Source organism: Notolepis coatsorum, assembly GCF_963971535.1.
Source record: "Notolepis coatsorum genome assembly, chromosome: 7".
Taxonomy (NCBI): Eukaryota; Metazoa; Chordata; class Actinopteri; order Aulopiformes; family Paralepididae; genus Notolepis; species Notolepis coatsorum.
In genome coordinates, this window is record NC_140171.1 from 113,820,566 (window position 1) to 113,840,585 (window position 20,020).

At 44.2% G+C, this 20,020-nt stretch overlaps 1 protein-coding gene across 1 annotated transcript in view; it reads right to left on the bottom strand.

The window, feature by feature from the left end:
• LOC311231722 (regulating synaptic membrane exocytosis protein 1-like) overlaps nucleotides 1-8,253 on the bottom strand; it is a gene marked incomplete at both ends in the record, with an annotated part of 86,077 nt that extends 77,824 nt beyond the window's left edge. Inside the window, 1 exon segment of the mRNA XM_084318347.1 lies at nucleotides 8,084-8,253. Within this exon segment, the coding sequence (XP_084174473.1) occupies nucleotides 8,084-8,253 (170 nt within the window).
• Between the last annotated feature and the right edge of the window lie 11,767 nt (nucleotides 8,254-20,020).

A 20,020-nucleotide genomic window follows, 5' to 3' on the forward strand; every position in this document is an offset into this window, starting at 1 on the left:
AGTAGTGTGTGCACACTAAATCCGAAGCCAATGTGTTATAGCGCCCCACTCGACTCGATTGATGTCGCACATGAAGCACTCAAATCAAATCCAGTACTGTGGTGTTTCTACAGACAGGAGTAACCACGGAGCAGTGAAAATATTCCCAATAATAATACAGTACTTTGACTGGAAGAGGGGTGGCATGCAAACAAAATTAATCGAGGTTAAATACACCAAATGAGACAGCAGAAACCATTGCACAATATCTCATTGAAACATGGCAAAAAAAACGTTTTGTCTGAAAAAGATATTTGTTAACTGGATTTTCTATTTTCTATTATTTCATATATTGTTATTTATTTTTGTCCAGTAAAACTTGAAAAGAGAGCTATTATTTTGTTACAGGTTGATTTTTAAGTTATTATTGTGCCATTGAGATTTGTCAGATAATTCTAGGCATAATCAAGCATGCTGATTGTTGAGTAACTTTGGTTTGGTGTGTCTTTGGTTATAGAGAGATATTGTTGTGTTATATACAGTAAAATAATATAAATAATAATTGTATATCCATAGAGAGGAGGCATACTTTAAATATATTAAAACAATAATGCATCTTTGAGTAAACGTTGCGTATCATTAAGTATCTCGAGGCTGGGGGGGCATGTCCTCTTTTTTGGAAATCTAAATATGGTCACCCTACGTAACCCTGCACCATCCAGGTACTACTAACGTTCGCTCCCAGTCCCAGAACGGTAGCCACGTAACCCTCTGCTGGCGCGTGCTGTGCAGTGCACTACAATAAACTCTGTGTCAGTGTAATAGCAGTCTGTGACGTCATGGTATTGAGAATCATACCGGCGGGATCTCGAAATACCCTGGTATACCGTAATACCGTCATACCGCCCAAGCCTAACACACACACACACACACACACACACACACACACACACACACACACACACACACACACACACACACACACACACACACACACACACACACACACACACACACACACACACACACACACACACACACACACACACACACACACACACACACACTCACACACTGTACTGCATATCTATCCCCAGCCATGCTTACAACATCTCTGCTACTGAGAACATCAATTTGAAGGAGCTGAAAAAAACTCAAAACCCCCAGGGAGTCAATGAGGCTTGGGGTATGAGCGCGGTATGAGAGGGGCGATGCGTATGGTGGAGTTAGAGTTGGAGGGGTGGGGCAGCTTGGGGTATGAGCGGGGCGATGCGTATGGTGGAGTTAGAGTTGGAGGGGTGGGGCAGCTTGGGGTATGAGCGGGGCGATGCGTCTGGTGGAGTTAGAGTTGGAGGGGTGGGGCAGCTTGGGGTATGAGCGGGGCGATGCGTATGGTGGAGTTAGAGTTGGAGGGGTGGGGTGGGGCAGCTTGGGGTATGAGCGGGGCGATGCGTATGGTGGAGTTAGAGTTGGAGGGGTGGGGTGGGGCAGCTTGGGGTATGAGCGGGGCGATGCGTATGGTGGAGTTAGGGCGGCTGGGAGTCGTGCTGAGGGTTCAGCTTTAGGGTGGTGTGTGGCGTCACAAGTGGTGTGTTTCAGAGGTTGCTCATTGCTGCAATCAGCACCTCATGACCGACTGTACGACATCAGCCACCCTGACATCCTCTCTAATAGAGAGCCAGCGGCGGGTTAGAGAGTCGATGGAGGAAGTCTCTGAAGCACATTGTGTGTCAGTAATGCGTATCAATACAGAGGATCACTAAAGAAACGACCAGGTGTTGCGTTCACACACACAGCCTGACCGAGCGGTAATCATTAGCCCAGAACCAGCGCCCCTGGCAGTATAAGAGACCAGGACACTCTGGCCTCTCCCCCCATTCTGGAAGGTGATGGTAAAGAGATAGAACCTCATATCTAATACAACCTTATCACAAACCAGCTGTTCAGGTCTCAGGCACCCTGGCACTGTAATGTGTGATGTAATAATGGAACACTGCAACAGTATTTCTGGTGTCTTATAAACCCATGAGGGTTGGGCACTTTGTGCGCATGACACGAAAATAAAATAATCAATCAATCAATCAGTATCCTCAAATTTGTAAACATCTGGGTCTGCTTCGCCGACAGTGGTTTTGTGAGCCCAGAGAAATGTTTGTGGGAGCTCTTACACCCAATGAGGTTGTAATTCTGGTTCAGACCTGTTACCATACTAGAATGTGAACCTTGTTTGGGTGTGAGAGCTCAACGACATTATGGAAAATCGTTGAATGGATTTGGCAGTCTGAAATGTTATTTGGACGCTGGGGTGGTGATGATGTAGGGCTACTCCACGCCATTTGGCCAGGGTTAAAGGATAACTCCACTTTTTTTTTAAATTAGCTTATTTAACATCTTCCCTGGAGTTAGACAAGAAGATACATACCTTTTTTGTCTCTGTGCGTGCATTTTAGCTTTGGGAATAGACGCTCCGTTAGCATAGCTTAGCTTCATCACTGGAAGTGGGGGAGGACAGTAGCCTTACAGTGCCTTACAGTGTATTGCAAGGTCTGACATTGACCAAACTTGATATGCATGACCTTGGTGGGCTCTAGGTCAACTCCTGAAAAGGGGGTCAATGTCAGACCTTGCAATCAAAAGTTAGGGGCGCACTGAAATTATGGCAAGGGTTATTAGCCCCCTAACTTTTGATTGCAAAGTCTGACATTGACCCCCTTTTCAGGAGTTGACCTAGAGCCCACCAAGGTCATGCATATCAAGTTTGGTCAATGTCAGACCTTGCAATACACTGTAAGGCACTGTAAGGCTACTGTCCTCCCCCACTTCCAGTGATGAAGCTAAGCTATGCTAACGGAGCGTCTATTCCCAAAGCTAAAATGCACGCACAGAGACAAAAAAGGTATGTATCTTCTTGTCTAACTCCAGGGAAGATGTTAAATAAGCTAATTTAAAAAAAAAAGTGGAGTTATCCTTTAAAGGTTTTCAGATGAACAAGCCTAAACAGAATTGTTGCCCTTTGTGACATCCCAGAGGGGGGAGGGGGGGTACACACACTCAATGCGCTTCAATGAATCAATTGGCTCTGCTTTTTGGAGCCAGGTACACTGCCTAACTAATGTACTGCCAAATTGTCCTCGCCGGGTTTCCCACCCGCTAACACTGCCAATTGTGTTAGTATGGACGGTCGGCCAACCCGGAAGCACCACAGCTGGATTCGATCCCACTGTCTCTGTGGTGGTAGACAGCCGCTTAGTCCGCTGCGCTACACAGCCGCCCAGAAACAGCATATTCAATACAAGGGAAGAAAGAGGTGCTGGAAAATAAATAACGATAACGATTTAAACTAGTTTATTAGCAAAAGAAAACTTAAAAAATGGTCCACAGACTCAAGGAAGTCATAAAAGATCTATGTAAAAGATGTATACAAAACGTCACCTTTAGACGTCACAAAGTCAGTGTTTCAATTGGAGCAGCCATTGCTTTTATATGCATCACAAATTCATAGATTTCCTCTCTGATTTCTTGTTTTAAGAGTGAATGGTGCATGTCAGTGAACTGTCCGAGTCCGTGTGCACAGCAATAACATGTGCAAATACTTAAAATGGGTGAAATTCCCCTTTACAGTTTTTTTCCGATTGCTTAAGCACGATTTTGAAAACAAGGCCCAATGTTTCAAAACACTACACACAATTAGCACAACCACACACACAATTAGCAGAACACCTCAGATCCTTTGCTAAATGAAACACTTACCTAACTTACCTAATTTTGTTACCATATGAAACACACACATCTGTGCTTAACCTAAAACACCTTTAGTAATTCTACTTACATTTACATTTACATTTAGTCATTTAGCTGACGCTTTTATCCAAAGCGACTTACAAGTTCTGTACGACAACTCATCAGGAAGGGCACAACTCTATCAGCTGAGTAACAATGTTCATCAAAGTGTTGAGTGCTACAGGAGTGTAGGTTAGTTTACACTGAACGCACAATTGGAGGTGGGCTTCCCACTCTCCAAGACATTTACAACAAGCGGTGCATGGGTAAGGCTAAGAGAATAATCAAAGACTCCAGCCACCCAAACAACTGCCTCTTTGAACTGCTGTGGTCAGGCAAGCGATACCGGAGTCTCATGGCAAGCACAGAGAGACTCAGAAGAAGCTTCTATCCTCAGGCCATCAGGATGCTAAATGACAATAACACTATGTAACAAACCATCAAATACACTCACAGCACACACATCCACACACACACACTCACTTTAAACAAACAACTCATTGTGGCACCCACTTTACCCACTTTAGACACTTAACACACTTTATATTTATTGGTAAAGAATTTGCACTACAACTCATACCTCATTACACCTTACTGTAAATTGTACCTAAATTGTACCTCATCCCATTTCTGCATTGTACTGTATATTATATTGTAACTCAGTTACTTTTCTACTCTGCATTGTATATTGTATATATGTATATCGAACACTTTTGTCTACGTACTTGACTTCTATTTTATACTTATTATACTTATTTTATACTTATCTATTTTTATCTAGCACAATCTCTGGAGCAAAACAGAAAGAAGTATTTTATATAAAAGTATTCTGTACTTTTGTATGACAACTAATAAAGAAACTTGAAACTTGAACTTGAAACTTTATTAGGACAAGTGCATGACAGTAAGGTTAGTTAGGGTTAGACTCTGGGCTTTCGAATTTCGAAAAACTACCCTACCCAGCTCACGCCAGCCCCTGTCAATCATCTGACTTCTGGATAAACTTTTTTATTTCTCTTATTTTTGGGGATTATCTCCCACAAACCTGAATGTTATTGCCATAAAACAGAACTCAGTTAGTTTCTCTACCTTTCTGTGAACGTCTAGCAAAAACGGTGTTGCAATATGATGAAAAATGGTGGAGAAATTTACATTATAAAAAAGATGGCAGAATTCAGTACTGTATCTACAAAACCTTCTGTTTAATCATCTTCCCTTTATTCATTTGCTTCGATTTTTCAGGTCTGGTCAATTTTAGCATGGTGTTATTCACAGTCAAAGATAAAAAATATTTTTTAAATATAATTGATATTCTCCTTTGGTTCATTACAATTTACTCAAGCCTAGTATTAACAGACACACTATTTCTGACACTGGGAATACATTCCCTCAGATCCATAGATGTCCCTATTCAGATACCAAGAACATGCAAATGGACCATTTAAAAAAATCTGTAAATGTTTATTCTACGTCCTTATGGAATGAGTGACATACAAAAAAAGATTTTTTATAAAAAAAAAATAAATAAAAAAAAATATTATAATTTTTTATTTTTTATTTTTTAATGGATGGAAGAGCCACACATTGACGGGCAAAGAGCCACATGCGGCTCGCGAGCCGCGGGTTGGCCACCCCTGACCTATAGCCTATACTATAGTCTCGACTCACACATGGCCAGACCTCTCTCTACACTACATCAGTGCTGTGCCAGCGCCGGAGAGAGGTCTGGCTGAACCTACAGTATCATTTCGGTATAGGGGGAAAGAACGCTCTGGCTTGGTTTGTATTTCTTTAAACCAATCACAATCATCCACGGTGCCGCCAAAGCCCAGGATGCAGCTACGGTGCCCTTGCGAAATAGTGTCGCAGATAGCGGAAGGGGAAAAGAATTCAGACGGATAGTCGACCAATGGCATGATTATACCCACAGTCTCATGGTGCCAATCCAGACTATACTGTATAGCCTAATAGTGAAGGATACTATATTGCAGGCTGTTGTTCCCTCTGTGTAGTGTGCACTGTGCACTTTAGGACTGCTGCTGTGTCTCTGCTGGTCTTTAAGGCAAAGCATGCAAGTCTCACTCAGCGAGCCTCTCCCACAATCTGCCTCCAGAACCCATGCAAATATCACAGGCAGCCCCAGTCCCTCGTTGACTTTAGCATTCTGATGCTGAACATGCCTATCGTCTCACCCTACCTTTCTGTCTCTGTCTCTATCTGTCTCTCTCTCTCTCTCTCTCTCTCTCTCTCTCTCAGGCAAATGTGTGCCCCTCAAAACATATAGCTAACACGTGTGATGTGTTTTGAATGTGCAGAAACAATACAGGAGAATAAATATTTCAAAGCAATGCAAAATGCCTGAGAGCATTACTGCATTATATTCCATTATACTTGTGTCAGCGGGTACTTGAACATTGTCTTTTCCTTTACATAAATAAAGACATTTCCACCATAAATTGGTTCAGAAAAGGCACAAATTTGTGCAGAAAAGTACACCAGAATGCAGGAAAAAGCGGTTGACCCTCAAAATGTCCTGAGGGACGACCCCCAGACCCCCCCCACTTAAAGTGTCCCCCCTCCATGTTGAAACCAAACATACGCCCTGTCGCCCTTGCATTAAGTATCACCTATATTACAGTAATCATAAACAAAGAAAATCCATCCCTGTTGCATCCTTGGTGTAGGGTCATAGCCTCTGGAAACATTGCAGTGTGTGTGTGTGTGTGGTGTGTGTGTGTGTGTGTGTGTGTGTGTGTGTGTGTGTGTGTGTGTGTGTGTGTGTGTGTGTGTGTGTGTGTGTGTGTGTGTGTGTGTGTGTGTGTGTGTGCTCCGTAAGTGGATCACATCAATGATTGGCCAGATGATGAGGCCGTTATTGACTGGACCTGAGCGGTGGAGGGCCTCATGGAACATTAATACATCACTTCCTCTTCAGGGGCACAACGCAGCTCTCACCAAGCTCCCCCAAGGTTCCAACCAGGAAATGAAAACACTCATTATAATATCAGCAAACATGAGTGCTATAAAGAGCATGACTAGTGATATATCCCATATGATATGACGCATTCTTATCGGAAAAAAATTAATGCTATATTTAAATGTATTATCTTTTTTTGTGATGTGAATACATCTCCAAGCGTTTACGGCAAATAGGCTACTGCTGCATACAGCGTTATTGTGTGTGTGGTGGGCGAGACGTCAGGAGGGACGGAGATAGATGAGGAGAGAGCACAATAGCATCACAGCTGTTTCACTTTGAACGAATGGGATTCCTGTCGGAGGCAATAGATGATCGTGTGATTGCTTATGGCACCGGTTCGAGAGGTGCTGAATTCAGTTTCTAAACGGTTTCATGTGAAGTATGCCTCAAATAACCGGCTATGGCCAGATATGTCTCTTTCCAACCACACCCATGTGCACTCATCGTCGAGACTATATGAAGAGTATGTCTCATGACTGTCTCCCGGTCAAACAGAAACACATGCCGCGAAGCTTATTGTCCTTATTATATGGGAAGGGAACCCACACACACACACATATCCCCTCTGCGCCTTCAGAATCAGTCGGGTTCTGAAGGCCTATACGTGCGTAAATCGGTGACGTCCTGTCACACACACACACACACACACACACACACACACACACACACACACACACAGTCACACAGTCACACACAAAAAGCATAGCAAATACTTTCTCCATTGATGGAAACGGATGGGTGCGGTGGGGTGGGGGGGGGGGGGGGTTGTGGGCTATGAATCATCCCGTGCACTCCCAGCCGTCACACCCCATCGCCACCACGGCTCTTTCCGCGCTATACACCTGTAACTCGTTTGACCCTGTTCTGGTTGGTCGCCTATCGCCCACCTTCCTCGCCCATGACTGTCAGTGTCATATAGACGTATATATGCTTTTCTATCCATTTATCGACCGCATCCGGTTGTGAACGAACATCACTCTGAGGGTGGACCGGTGATGATGTGAAACATGCACCTAGCTGTGATAGATAGGCCTTGTGGTTGTGGAAACTATACCGATTGGTTATTTTCGGACCCTAGCGTCCTCAAGCTTCCTCTATGCTTTATTCTATAGGCAGCAAAGGCACCCTCGAAACAGGTTAAAGAAAATAACGGGGACATTATGCAATTGGTGAATGGATGTGTGATGCGAGCATGGCACACGACAGGCACATCGGTACCATACGATGCTGGATTATAACAGGCGGCGGGCGGTCACTCGTGTCCTGCTGCTCTCTGGCCACAGACACCTTTCTCGTGAATATGACTCTGTTGTGTTTTGGTTCAAAGGGGGAAACGGTCCTTACTTTAGCATGGCGTCTTCTTTCTCCTCTTCGTGCTGTTGCCGAACCATCACTGCCATGATGATCTTTCTCTCCTCCTCGGTGAGGTGGCTGAGGTCCGGCAGATCCGGCATCATGGATGGCGGCGCGGCGGGTGGGCGAGGGCCGCCCTGGGGCCCCACTGAGGCGGACATCTTTTCCGCCACCACCCCTCCTCCTTGGCGTGTCGTCTCTCGACTGGCAAAATCCCAAGCGTTGTGCGAGCCGGAGCCACACCTCACGACATGGTCCCCGGGAGGAGCTGCAGCGAGCCGCTCATCATGGCTCCATCAGGCACTCCACGGTTGTGCTTTTGTTTGTCCTGCTTTTTCTTTTTTTCCGCTCTCGGCGTCCCCCCCCCCCTCCTCCTCCTCCTCCTCTCCCCTCGACCACAGGTTTACTGGGAGCCCATCTCAACGCCAGGAGTTGACTCAAGCCGAGGGACCCCTGGAGAACTGGCGGATGATGCCACCACCGCGCTGGACTCAAGCGTGGTGCTGACCGGTATATTAGGCGGAGTCTCTCTCTCTCTCTCTCTCTCTCTCTCTCTCTCTCTCTCTCTCTCTCTCTCTCTCTCTCTCTCTCTCTCTCTCTCTCTCTCTCTCTCTTCGCCACCGCTTCGGTACTGATGTTGCAGCCACTGACAGAGAGATTTACCCGTCAATGGGAATGTATACCTGCGCTTACTCGTTTGAGAATGGTCATCACTCCGTGGGTTTTGCTTCAAATACACCCTCGCTATAATGTCTATCAGGGGGCGTGTGCTTCCTGGAACCAACACACACACACACACACACACACACACATACACACACACACACACACACACACATACACATTTCACCCCACGATGGCGAGTCGTGCGTCCGGCCTTCAATCAAAGTTACCTTGAATATTAGATTAACGAAATATACACATGATTTCACTGTTATGTCTCAACTGTCACTGTTCTAGACATAACAGTGCAATTATTGTGCTCTGCTATAAACAGCCCTATTCAACATTAGACTACGGTTAATCTACCTTTTCAATAAAAAAAAATGTATAGGCTGCTTTAATTAGCAGGTTACAATGTATACGAATTGTTGCTTAATTAACCATGATTTGTATCCACTAATGCTGTTTTGTCCATTCTGGAGTTTTCTTCCGACTTGTGAGAAAACATCACTTCAGCACCGTGGACAGCGACAGACACCCAGTGGTGGTTGAAGAAAGACAACAACTTTCCCTTCCGCTTCCAGTCTGTCTGTCATCATTCCACGAATCCACGCACGGAAAAGAGTCGTGTCTCGTGTGGTGCATGTGCTGTGCATCAACTGATCAATGTTGGAGGAGAAAGAAGCATATGGCACGACTCCTGACTACTGACGTCAGACAATGTGCTTTTTCGCCATGTTCGCTTTTCTCTTACTGAATGAATCAAGGGTGGGGGCGGACAATACCGTTTCCAGTCCCCTGACACCAGACACCTGAAGAGCTGCTGTTTCCCTGTATTGGAGTCAACCTGATCTAGTGATCTCCATTGGGTTGGTGTTTCTTAAAATATGTTAAAATATTACCAAAGATTCAAATGTGTCTCTCCAATAGCTACACATAGTGAAACAGGCTAGTTTTTATTTCTATTTGTTTGTATACAGAGCCAGCAGAATCCCAGCCTATAACATCCCAAAACTGGCATTCGTTTCTTCCCAATGACGTAATGCTAGGTGAGTGGCTGAGTCCATCCAGCAGATGGCAATAGCCTACTACCAGGTCCGTCCAGTGACGTCACCAAGGAGGTGACTGTACCGTGTTGACGTCAGCTTCCCGTGGTGCAACATTTTGTCATCATTTAGGTCGTGACTATATAGGGTCCACTGGCCCTCAGGGGCCAACGCGAGTGATACAACAGTAGCTGTAAATGTAAATATACAGGAGGGTTATGATGTTAACATATATTACCTGCTGTTCATAATCTACATGCAGTAACTACAGCTGGATTCACGTTTCTTTCTATTGTGATGTACGATTCATTTGTATCCTCTCAGCTCGATATAAACTCAATTCAGATTCTGAATGTGGATTTAGCACAGGTTTTCAGTGGCGATGTGTCAAAGGGGACAGGAAGCCAGGAAGGTCAAACATAATCCATTGCCATTCATCCAGAAAGACGGCATCAACAAAGACACAATTCATAGATGTAAATTAATTCAGTTGTTTGATGCAGCGGTAGGATCCACAGGACTATGACCTGGCTGGCCCCTCATATTCATATATTAGCTTTCCATTGTCAGTAGTTTGATTAAAAGTACAAGTTAGTTGTTGATCCTCATCTGCATGACAGAAAAGGATGAATACACCTCTTGTTGTTGTTGTTGTTGTTGTTGTTGTTGTTGTTGTTGTTGTTGTTGTTGTTGTTGTTGTTGCTGCTGCTGCTGCTGCCGCTACTTGTCTGACCACAAGGTAATTAAAACAAAAGCTATTATTGAAATAGGAATCTTCTCGTCAGTGGTGGGTATCTCTACAACTCCAAGAGCAAACTTGACAAGAATACATTACTGTGTATATGCCGCCATCTAGAGGTCATATGGAAATACTGCATGTGCATGTGCAGACAGACAGACAGACAGACAGACAGACAGACAGACAGACAGACAGACAGACAGACAGACAGACAGACAGACAGACAGACAGACAGACAGACAGACAGACAGACAGACAGACAGACATAAGAGGTGTACTGTATGACACTGGAGCTCTTTGTACATAAAAGGTGTATGACACTGGAGCTCTTTGTACATAAGAGGTGTATGACACTGGAGCTCTTTGTACATAAGAGGTGTATGACACTGGAGCTCTTTGTACATAAGAGGTGTAAGACACTGGAGCTCTTTGTACATAAGAGATGTATGACACTGGAGCTCTTTGTACATAAGAGATGTATGATGACACTGGAGCTCTTTGTAACCATAAGAGGTGTATGACACTGGAGCTCTTTGTACATAAGAGATGTATGACACTGGAGCTCTTTGTACATAAGAGATGTACAGTATGACACTGGAGCTCTTTGTACATAAGAGATGTATGATGACACTGGAGCTCTTTGTACATAAGAGGTGTACTGTATGACACTGGAGCTCTTTGTACATAAGAGGTGTACTGTATGACACTGGAGCTCTTTGTACATAAGAGATGTATGATGACTGTTCTGAAGGTCCAGATTAACACTGAAAGTCTGCGTTTATTATTTTGTATAACTTATATATTGTTTATATATATAAGATATATATCTTTACGTCATCTGCTTGCCTAACAGTATCCTCCATTCACTCATGGTAGATCCCATTCTGAACGACTAGGCGCCAGAGACGCGCCCCCTAGACGTGTTTTCTATACATGTTCAGACATGTTCAGACAAGCCCAGAGCGGGCGCATTGATTCTGTACAGGTGAACAGGCTGAGCCCTATAGGGACCAGATTGAGTATATTGTGTAGACGGTGCAAGCAGCAGCGGCGGCAGTAGCATTACAGGAAAACTAGCAGAGCGAGAGTGTAAGACGTCCAGTACAGTTGTACACAGACCGATAGCGGTGTATCGTTACAGAGAGCTAATGGCTACTTAGATACAACTATAATATTGTCGAGCCATTATTGGCGCAGTATAGTGACTTGTGTAAGCGAAGTAACGTGGAGAGACTTATAGTTAAACCCATCGACGTTTGGATATAACTACTCATTGGAGACCGTCTGCGGGTTAGTTTCACGTACAAACGAAGCTAACTAGCTACCATCTATGTCAACGGGCTTTTGGATTAATAGCTATTAACCCTGCCATCGGGCGCTAGGATTACAAGGACCGGTTCCGTACGAGACCCCTTCTTCCAGCGGCGACAGGATTATCCGACCGGTCTACAGTTCCTCCGGAGCAGGAGCTCTAGAGAGAAACCATCGTCTCCAGCCACCATTTGCTTTTCCCTGTATCGCCTCGTTTCGTCTCAATCCCTTCAGAGCTCCGGTCGAGTATCCGTAGTCTAGGAACTATTCGTTACCGCCTGACTTTGTTGCACTGACATTCTATTATTAAAGGAGAACCGTAATGAATAATATGTATGTTGCTATGACTATTAAAATGCTGTTAACTTGGTATCCCTGTCCCCGCGCAGTCAATTGAGTGTCCGCCATTTTGTCTAACTGTACTGTCTGGCTATTAATATTCTTTAGCAGTGGTTTAATCTAAACAATCTTTAATACAGTCAGGGTTGTGTAGCCCCTTAGCTACAATTGGTCCTTCGAGCCGGAGGGTATCAGTAATAATAATAATATTACTGATAATATGGCCAGCGGCGGACACTCTCCAATCGGCTCTCCCCCATTAGAGCGCCCTAGGCGCCAGCGTCAGCCCCCTCCCCACTTGGAGAACTACGCTGTAGATCTACCTCCTAGCTTATCTACGAGGACGTTAAGCAAGGATAACATTAGTAGCTCAAGTATGCCCAACCTTATCGACCTGTCAACCCCAGAGGTAGAGACCCAAGCTAGTTTAAGTGAAACTGACTTAGCTCACGGGGGGGGACAAGCGGGACATGACTTGACTATGCCCATAGAACACCGCGCCCCCGAGGTGGACCTCGGAGCGCATGAACCCATAGAACACCGCGCCCCAGAGACGGACCTCGGAGCGCAAGAAGGTAAAGAATGCGCCCCCGAGATGGACCTCGGAGCGCACCAGAGTAAAGAGCACCGCACCCCCGAGATGGACCTCGGAGCGCGGGAGAAGACAAAGTACAGCGCCCCCGAGATGGACCTCGGAGCGCGTAAGGAGACCAGGTCACCGCCAAGCCCTGCCAACTCCAAATCACCATCATCAGCGTCATCCCCAAGCGAGGCCGACCAGAGGCTAGCTCAAGTCCTGCCAGATCACATGTAGTTACTGCCACAGCGGACACTGGCGGTCGCTGTGCGGCGCATACAAGAAACTGACCCCCGCCGAAATAAATCAGTGGGGTAAGGCTAACAAGCAGGACGCCGCTTACTGCGAATCACTGCGCGAGGCCCACAAGCGAAGATTAGCTCTACAAAGCAACTCGGGAACAGAAGTGCTCCACATCGACCCAGCGAATCGTGGGAGCCCCAGAGTGCTCCTCAAGGTAGTACGAGTACTCCTCAGCCACGGGGACAAGGTACTCGACACCTACGCCGTCCTCGACGACGGGTCGGAGAAGACACTCCTCCTCGCCTCCGCCGTGACCCAGTTGGACCTGCGGGGACCAGAGGAGACCATGACCCTCCGTACCATTCGTCAAGATTTACAGACAATCAAAGGTGAAAACGTCTCGTTCACCATTGCAGCGATCGACCAGCCTGAGAAGCGGTACAGCATCAGCAAGGCGCTCATGAGCTACGACATAGGTTTGTCACACTACGATTACCCCATCCCACAGCTGAGGGAAAAGTACGACCACCTACGCCAACTGCCCATACCGCTCATCAGCGGAGCTACACCGACCCTACTCATTGGCTCCGACCACGCGGACCTCATTGTCCCAACCAAGGCGGCCCACATCGGACCCAAAGGATGCCCAGCCGCGGTTAAGACCCGACTGGGGTGGACACTCCAGAGCCCCCTCTTCGGACCTGCCAGCCGACCAACGTCCACACGCTGCCTTTACACCAAGGTGAGCGACACAGACAACACTCTCCTACAGCACGTTGAGAGGCTATGGACACTAGACGCGCTGCCATTCAAGACCGAACGCAAGATGGTTCGGTCCAAAGAGGACAAGTATGCCATCGCTCTACTAGATCAGAAGACTACGAGAGTCGAGGGCGACGGAGTGTTCAGATACGCAACCCCACTCTTGAGGCGGGACGGGATGCCCACTCTGCATGTGCCTAAGGGAGCGACGCACCACTGCCTACAGAGCGTACACTCGCCAGCCAGTACGACCCAATGGGATTTATCCTCCCCTACACCACCCGGGCGAAGATGCTGGTGAGGGAACTGTGGGCCAAGGAGCAGGGCTGGGAAGACCCCATACCCGAGCACCTAGCTACCACATGGAGAGAGTGGGAGGATGAACTTGTCTTACTCCACGAGGTGGCCATCCCGCGGAGTTACTTCCCCCCTACCGTGCGACTGGAGAAGTGTCAGACAGACCTGCACGTCTTCAGCGACGCCTCAGAAGTGGCGTACGGATCAGTGGCCTACCTGAGGGCTCAAGAAGAGGGAGTTCTGAACTCTAAGCCCCTCGGCTACGTTCCAAGCGACGTAGCTGACATCGAACCCATCACCCTAAACCACCTCTTGATGGGGCGGCCGGACCCTGCCCTTTCTCAGACGGTGTACAGACAGGGTTGAACGGACGAATGTGGAGACACAGCCAAGTACTGGCCGACCAGTCTTGGGCCCGCTTCCTCCTACACTACCTACCCTCCCTTCTAGCCCGTCAGAAATGGGTGAAAGACAGGGACAACCTAACCGTGGGGACCGTCGTGATGATAATAGACCAGTCACTACCCCGAGCTACGTGGCCAGCCGGCCGTGTGAGCAGAGTGATTAATGGTTCAGATGGGAAGGTCAGAGCGGCAGAAGTCATCGTCCAAGGGCGGACTTATACTAGACCAGTAGCCAAGTTGATAGAGCTTCCTGCGTTCCCTGACCCCCCTGACGACGACGATAACCCACCGACTTTGTAGATCACTTTCAACTCCCCATAGCACATTATGGAGAAATTGACTTGATCCTTAATATTAATCTGTGCCCCACATTTTATTTACTAATTAGGTGCGGACTAATTAGGGGGCGGCTGTTCTGAAGGTCCAGATTAACACTGAAAGTCTTCGTTTATTATTTTGTATAACTTATATATTGTTTATATATATAAGATATATATCTTTATCATCTGCTTGCCTAACAGTATCCTCCATTCACTCATGGTAGATCCCATTCTGAACGACTAGGCGCCCCCTAGACGTGTTTTCTATACATGTTCAGACATGTTCAGACAAGCCCAGAGCGGGCGCATTGATTCTGTACAGGTGAACAGGCTGAGCCCTATAGGGACCAGATCGAGTATATTGTGTAGACGGTGCAAGCAGCAGCGGCGGCAGTAGCATTACAGGAAAACTAGCAGAGCGAGAGTGTAAGACGTCCAGTACAGTTGTACACAGACCGATAGCGGTGTATCGTTACAGAGAGCTAATGGCTACTTAGATACAACTATAATATTGTCGAGCCATTATTGGCGCAGTATAGTGACTTGTGTAAGCGAAGTAACGTGGAGAGACTTATAGTTAAACCCATCGACGTTTGGATATAACTACTCATTGGAGACCGTCTGCGGGTTAGTTTCACGTACAAACGAAGCTAACTAGCTACCATCTATGCCAACGGGCTTTTGGATTAATAGCTATTAACCCTGCCATCGGGCGCTAGGATTACAAGGACCGGTTCCGTACGAGACCCCTTCTTCCAGCGGCGACAGGATTATCCGACCGGTCTACAGTTCCTCCGGAGCAGGAGCTCTAGAGAGAAACCATCTTCTCCAGCCACCATTTGCTTTTCCCTGTATCGCCTCGTTTCGTCTCAATCCCTTCAGAGCTCCGGTCGAGTATCCGTAGTCTAGGAACTATTCGTTACCGCCTGACTTTGTTGCACTGACATTCTATTATTAAAGGAGAACCGTAATGAATAATATGTATGTTGCTATGACTATTAAAATGCTGTTAACTTGGTATCCCTGTCCCGCGCAGTCAATTGAGTGTCCGCCATTTTGTCTAACTGTACTGTCTGGCTATTAATATTCTTTAGCAGTGGTTTAATCTAAACAATCTTTAATACAGTCAGGGTTGTGTAGCCCCTTAGCTACAATGACACTGGAGCTCTTTGTAACCATAAGAGGTGTAAGACACTGGAGCTCTTTGTACATAAGAGATGTATGACACTGGAGCTCTTTGTAACCATAAGAGGTGTATGATGACACTGGAGCTCTTTGTACATAAGAGGTGTATGACACTGGAGCTCTTTGTACAGATTGGGAATTAAATGTACTTTGTCTGAAAAAACAGCACTTAGCTTTAATAAGGTAATAAAATAGGAAAACGGGAACAGACCTTTTTAAATAAACCCAGTACTGCTGGAATACTCTAGCTGACCAACAATCAACTTTTCTTTTTTGGAAGCTATGCACAGGACCCAGTCGTATTGCTTTAACCCTATGAGGCCCTCGGTTGCAAAATTACAACATCACTTTTAGCTTTTAGCTATTTAAAAAAAAATTATAATCTACATTTGTATTGTTATAGTCAATGCGTCCTGTTGCTGTTGTTCAGCCTCACAATGCTATTGGATAGTAAATGTGTTTATAGGTCCCACCCTCTGGCCTCTGAAGTTGCTAATGTATTTATTATTTGGGCCTCACATGGTTCAGTATAACAGTATGATTGTACAACACAGTGAGTGTGTTTTCTGTAGTGACGAGTTCCTAGATCACTGCTACTTCTCAGACATATCTAACTCTGACAAGGAGGTTACATTTTTGCCCATCTGTGTGCACATTCATGACCCCAAAAGAGAGAAGCCTATTGACTTTGTTAACCCCCATGACCCTTCGTCTAGCGCCACCATCAGGCCAAACTTTCCATTTTCAATTGAGTGTATCTCCTCACCCATTAGTCTTAAGGGAACAGAATTTGCTGTGAATATTCATATGTATAATGAAGAAACCTGTTGATTTGGTGACCCTGTGACCAGAATATATAACATACATTCTTTCTGATGTATTGAATAACCCACACAAAGAAATATCTGGTGGTCCATATTTATTCACATAATCTTACATATCTGACACTTTCTTTTGTTTTATTTTACTGCAATGGAGTAGGCTATATTTTGTTTAGGTTATTTTACTATCACTGTAACACTTACAATAAGGGTACATTAATTAACATGAGTTAATACACTAATAATAAGCATTACTTAACAGTTAACTAATATCTCTAGTAGTCATTTACTAATGGTGTACATGTTAACTAAGTTATTCATTTAGTTTATAATAATACAATGGCCTCCATCTATTTACGCATGGAGGAATGCCATATTGAGGAATCCTCTGCCTCAACTACATGTGATATTGTTAAGTCCATGACGTGCCTGATATCAGAGGTGTTAGTTCGGCAGCAGTAGCAGTTGACACATAGCTTACAACAGGATTGGTTGGTCAGTGAGAAAATACACATTTCATCCGCTCTTCCATGGCCCTACAGCCTGACATGCCAGACCCATGGAATGCTAAGCTTTTCCCCTACATTTGTGACTTTCATCCAAGTTTTTTTTTCAAAATGTATGACTTTAATCTCAGAGAATATCCAAGGCTTTTCCTCGTAAATCTAAACTTTCATCTAAAAAATTGTTTACCTACAATGGCACTAATATGCTGTTATACTAATATGCAGTTGGTTTGGTCTATCAATGATCTAAATTACATATTTGAAGATGTTAGTCCCCAGACTCCAAATTCCAATATGGCATATTTCATCCAGGTCCTGTGTTGTCCATGAGTAGACGCATCTCTGGATATCAGTGACTCGTGTACAAAATAGACCTCGCCCCTCATATGTACAGTATGTACACACAGGGCCGGCTCTAGCTTTTTGGGGGCCCTATGCAAAATGTTGTTTGGGGGCCCCTATTTTGTGAAACTATGGTGGGGGGATTCGAAACCCTTTGAGGTGGGCATGCATTTAACATTTAAATGCATCAATCTGGTGCACTTTAAAATTCTGACTTACAATATTGAAATTTAAATGGAACTATTTAAGATAAAGTTAAAGTAAAATAAAGTTTGAAAATGCAACTACATTTTTGTCAGTAAGCTACTTATGTAATATTTTTTTTATAAAGAAACGCCCACTTGCGGTCATAAGCAGTAGCCTATTATCGGTTACATTTCTTAAGCTGATGATTTGTTATATCCCTGGCCTACAGGATATATATATATATAGTATACAGCAGGGGTCAGCAACCTTTTTGACATGGAGTGCCTGTTTGAAATATAGTTGTAACTAGTGTGCCTCAACAATATTCCATGCATCGTAATTATTTTTTCTCATAATCAGGTATTTTTAATGATAATTTTTACATTATTACATCATTATTGTTATTGTCATTATTAACAATATTATTATGATGGTTGTATCAACCCTAAATCTGAGTTGGGGGGGGGGGGGAATGCAATGCAGACAAACAGCTGCATACAGTGCAACCATTTCACTCACATTTGCCCATTCATTTTTGGACACATCACACACCATCGGTGTGTGTACTGTACGTGTGCTGTCATAGCTCCACCTACAGGCCTAATGGAGAACACCAGGAGAACACCAGGATGTGAATGGAGGGTGAATGTGAGGTATATCGTGTAAATAAGTTTTGATTGATCGCAAGACTACACTGTAAAAAAATATATAATAATAAGTTACCTGAACTTAAAAATATTGAGTTCAGTTACTGTGCATTAATGTTTTCAGTTTTCAATCCATAATAAGTTAACAGAAAAATAAGTACACAACCACATTATTTCAACCTAATAAAACTATGTTTATTGTCATTGTTTTAAGAACACAAGTTGACTTGGTAATACTCACATTTTGAGTAAAAAAAATTGCTTTTAACATGTGCAATGTTCAATGAAATAGAAAAATAAATAATACAATTTGTTGATTAATCCCACTGGTCACAATGGTGACCGTAATAATGTTTTTGTTATAAGGCTCTGCAAATGTTACTGAATGATGTAGCAATGTATTTCCAGCTAAATTGAAATAATAAACAAATAAAGGGTCTCAATTAAATATGTGGTAGTAAAAAGAACCTGTGGGAGGATTTCAACAAGATAAATGCGACAACAGTGCAAAATATTTCACTATAATATTTCAAAGCAAAAAACAAACAAAAAAAAATATTATATTTTTAAATTTTTTTATTTAATTTGTTATGCCTGTGCCTATGAAAATGCCCCAGCGTGCCTATGCAGGCACATGTGCCTAGGGTTGCCTACCCCTGGTATACAGTGTATTGAGAACAATTTATATATCTATTTTTTTATGGCAGTTTAGGGGGCCCCCTGGTGGCTTTGGGGGCCCTATGCAACCGCATAGTCCGCATAATAAGAAACAGCCCTGTGTACACACGCCGAAGATATTGATACACATACACTCATACAGTAACTCACACCTAGGGTTGGGGAGTAATGTATTACAAAGAAAATAGTGACTAATCAATTGTAGTTAAAGGTGGGATGGGCAATTTCTGAGAAATAAGCGTGTAATTACATATCCAGCAGAAATAGAGCGAGCTCTGCATAATTTCTCAAGCCCATGGATGTGCAACAAAGGTTTTCCACAGAGGCATCAGCAGCTTTAAACTGGATTTTTCAAAAACAAAATATATATACAGTATATACATTTCCAACCCCGGGAACACTACTTGGCAGGTCAAAAAGAATCTGATTGGTTGTTAAGATTCAGGCCTTGTAATATCATATAATTGATTGACACCAATATTATACTGTACTTACTTATTTTATGCCTATTCTTATGTCTGCACGTTCTATGTGGCACTACTTTTATTCTCTTTTATACCTATTCTTATGTCTGCACTTTATGCATTGTTTTTATTCTGTCAACTGTATGCTAATTGTATGCCTATGTTCATTTTACGCTATTTGCTGTGGGGCACTCTGGGCTGTGGTCCATGTGTGAAGGGTGCTATATAGATAGTTATTATTATTATATTGTAAAAATAAAAATAAAAACATTTATGCATTGAAATGTCTGTAAGTCTCGACGACATTGAAAATGAGGGTGACCTCAATTGTCCTTTTCGAGAATAAATAAAGGTTTGAATTATGCATTTCTTGAAATAAATCAAGGTATTATGATGGC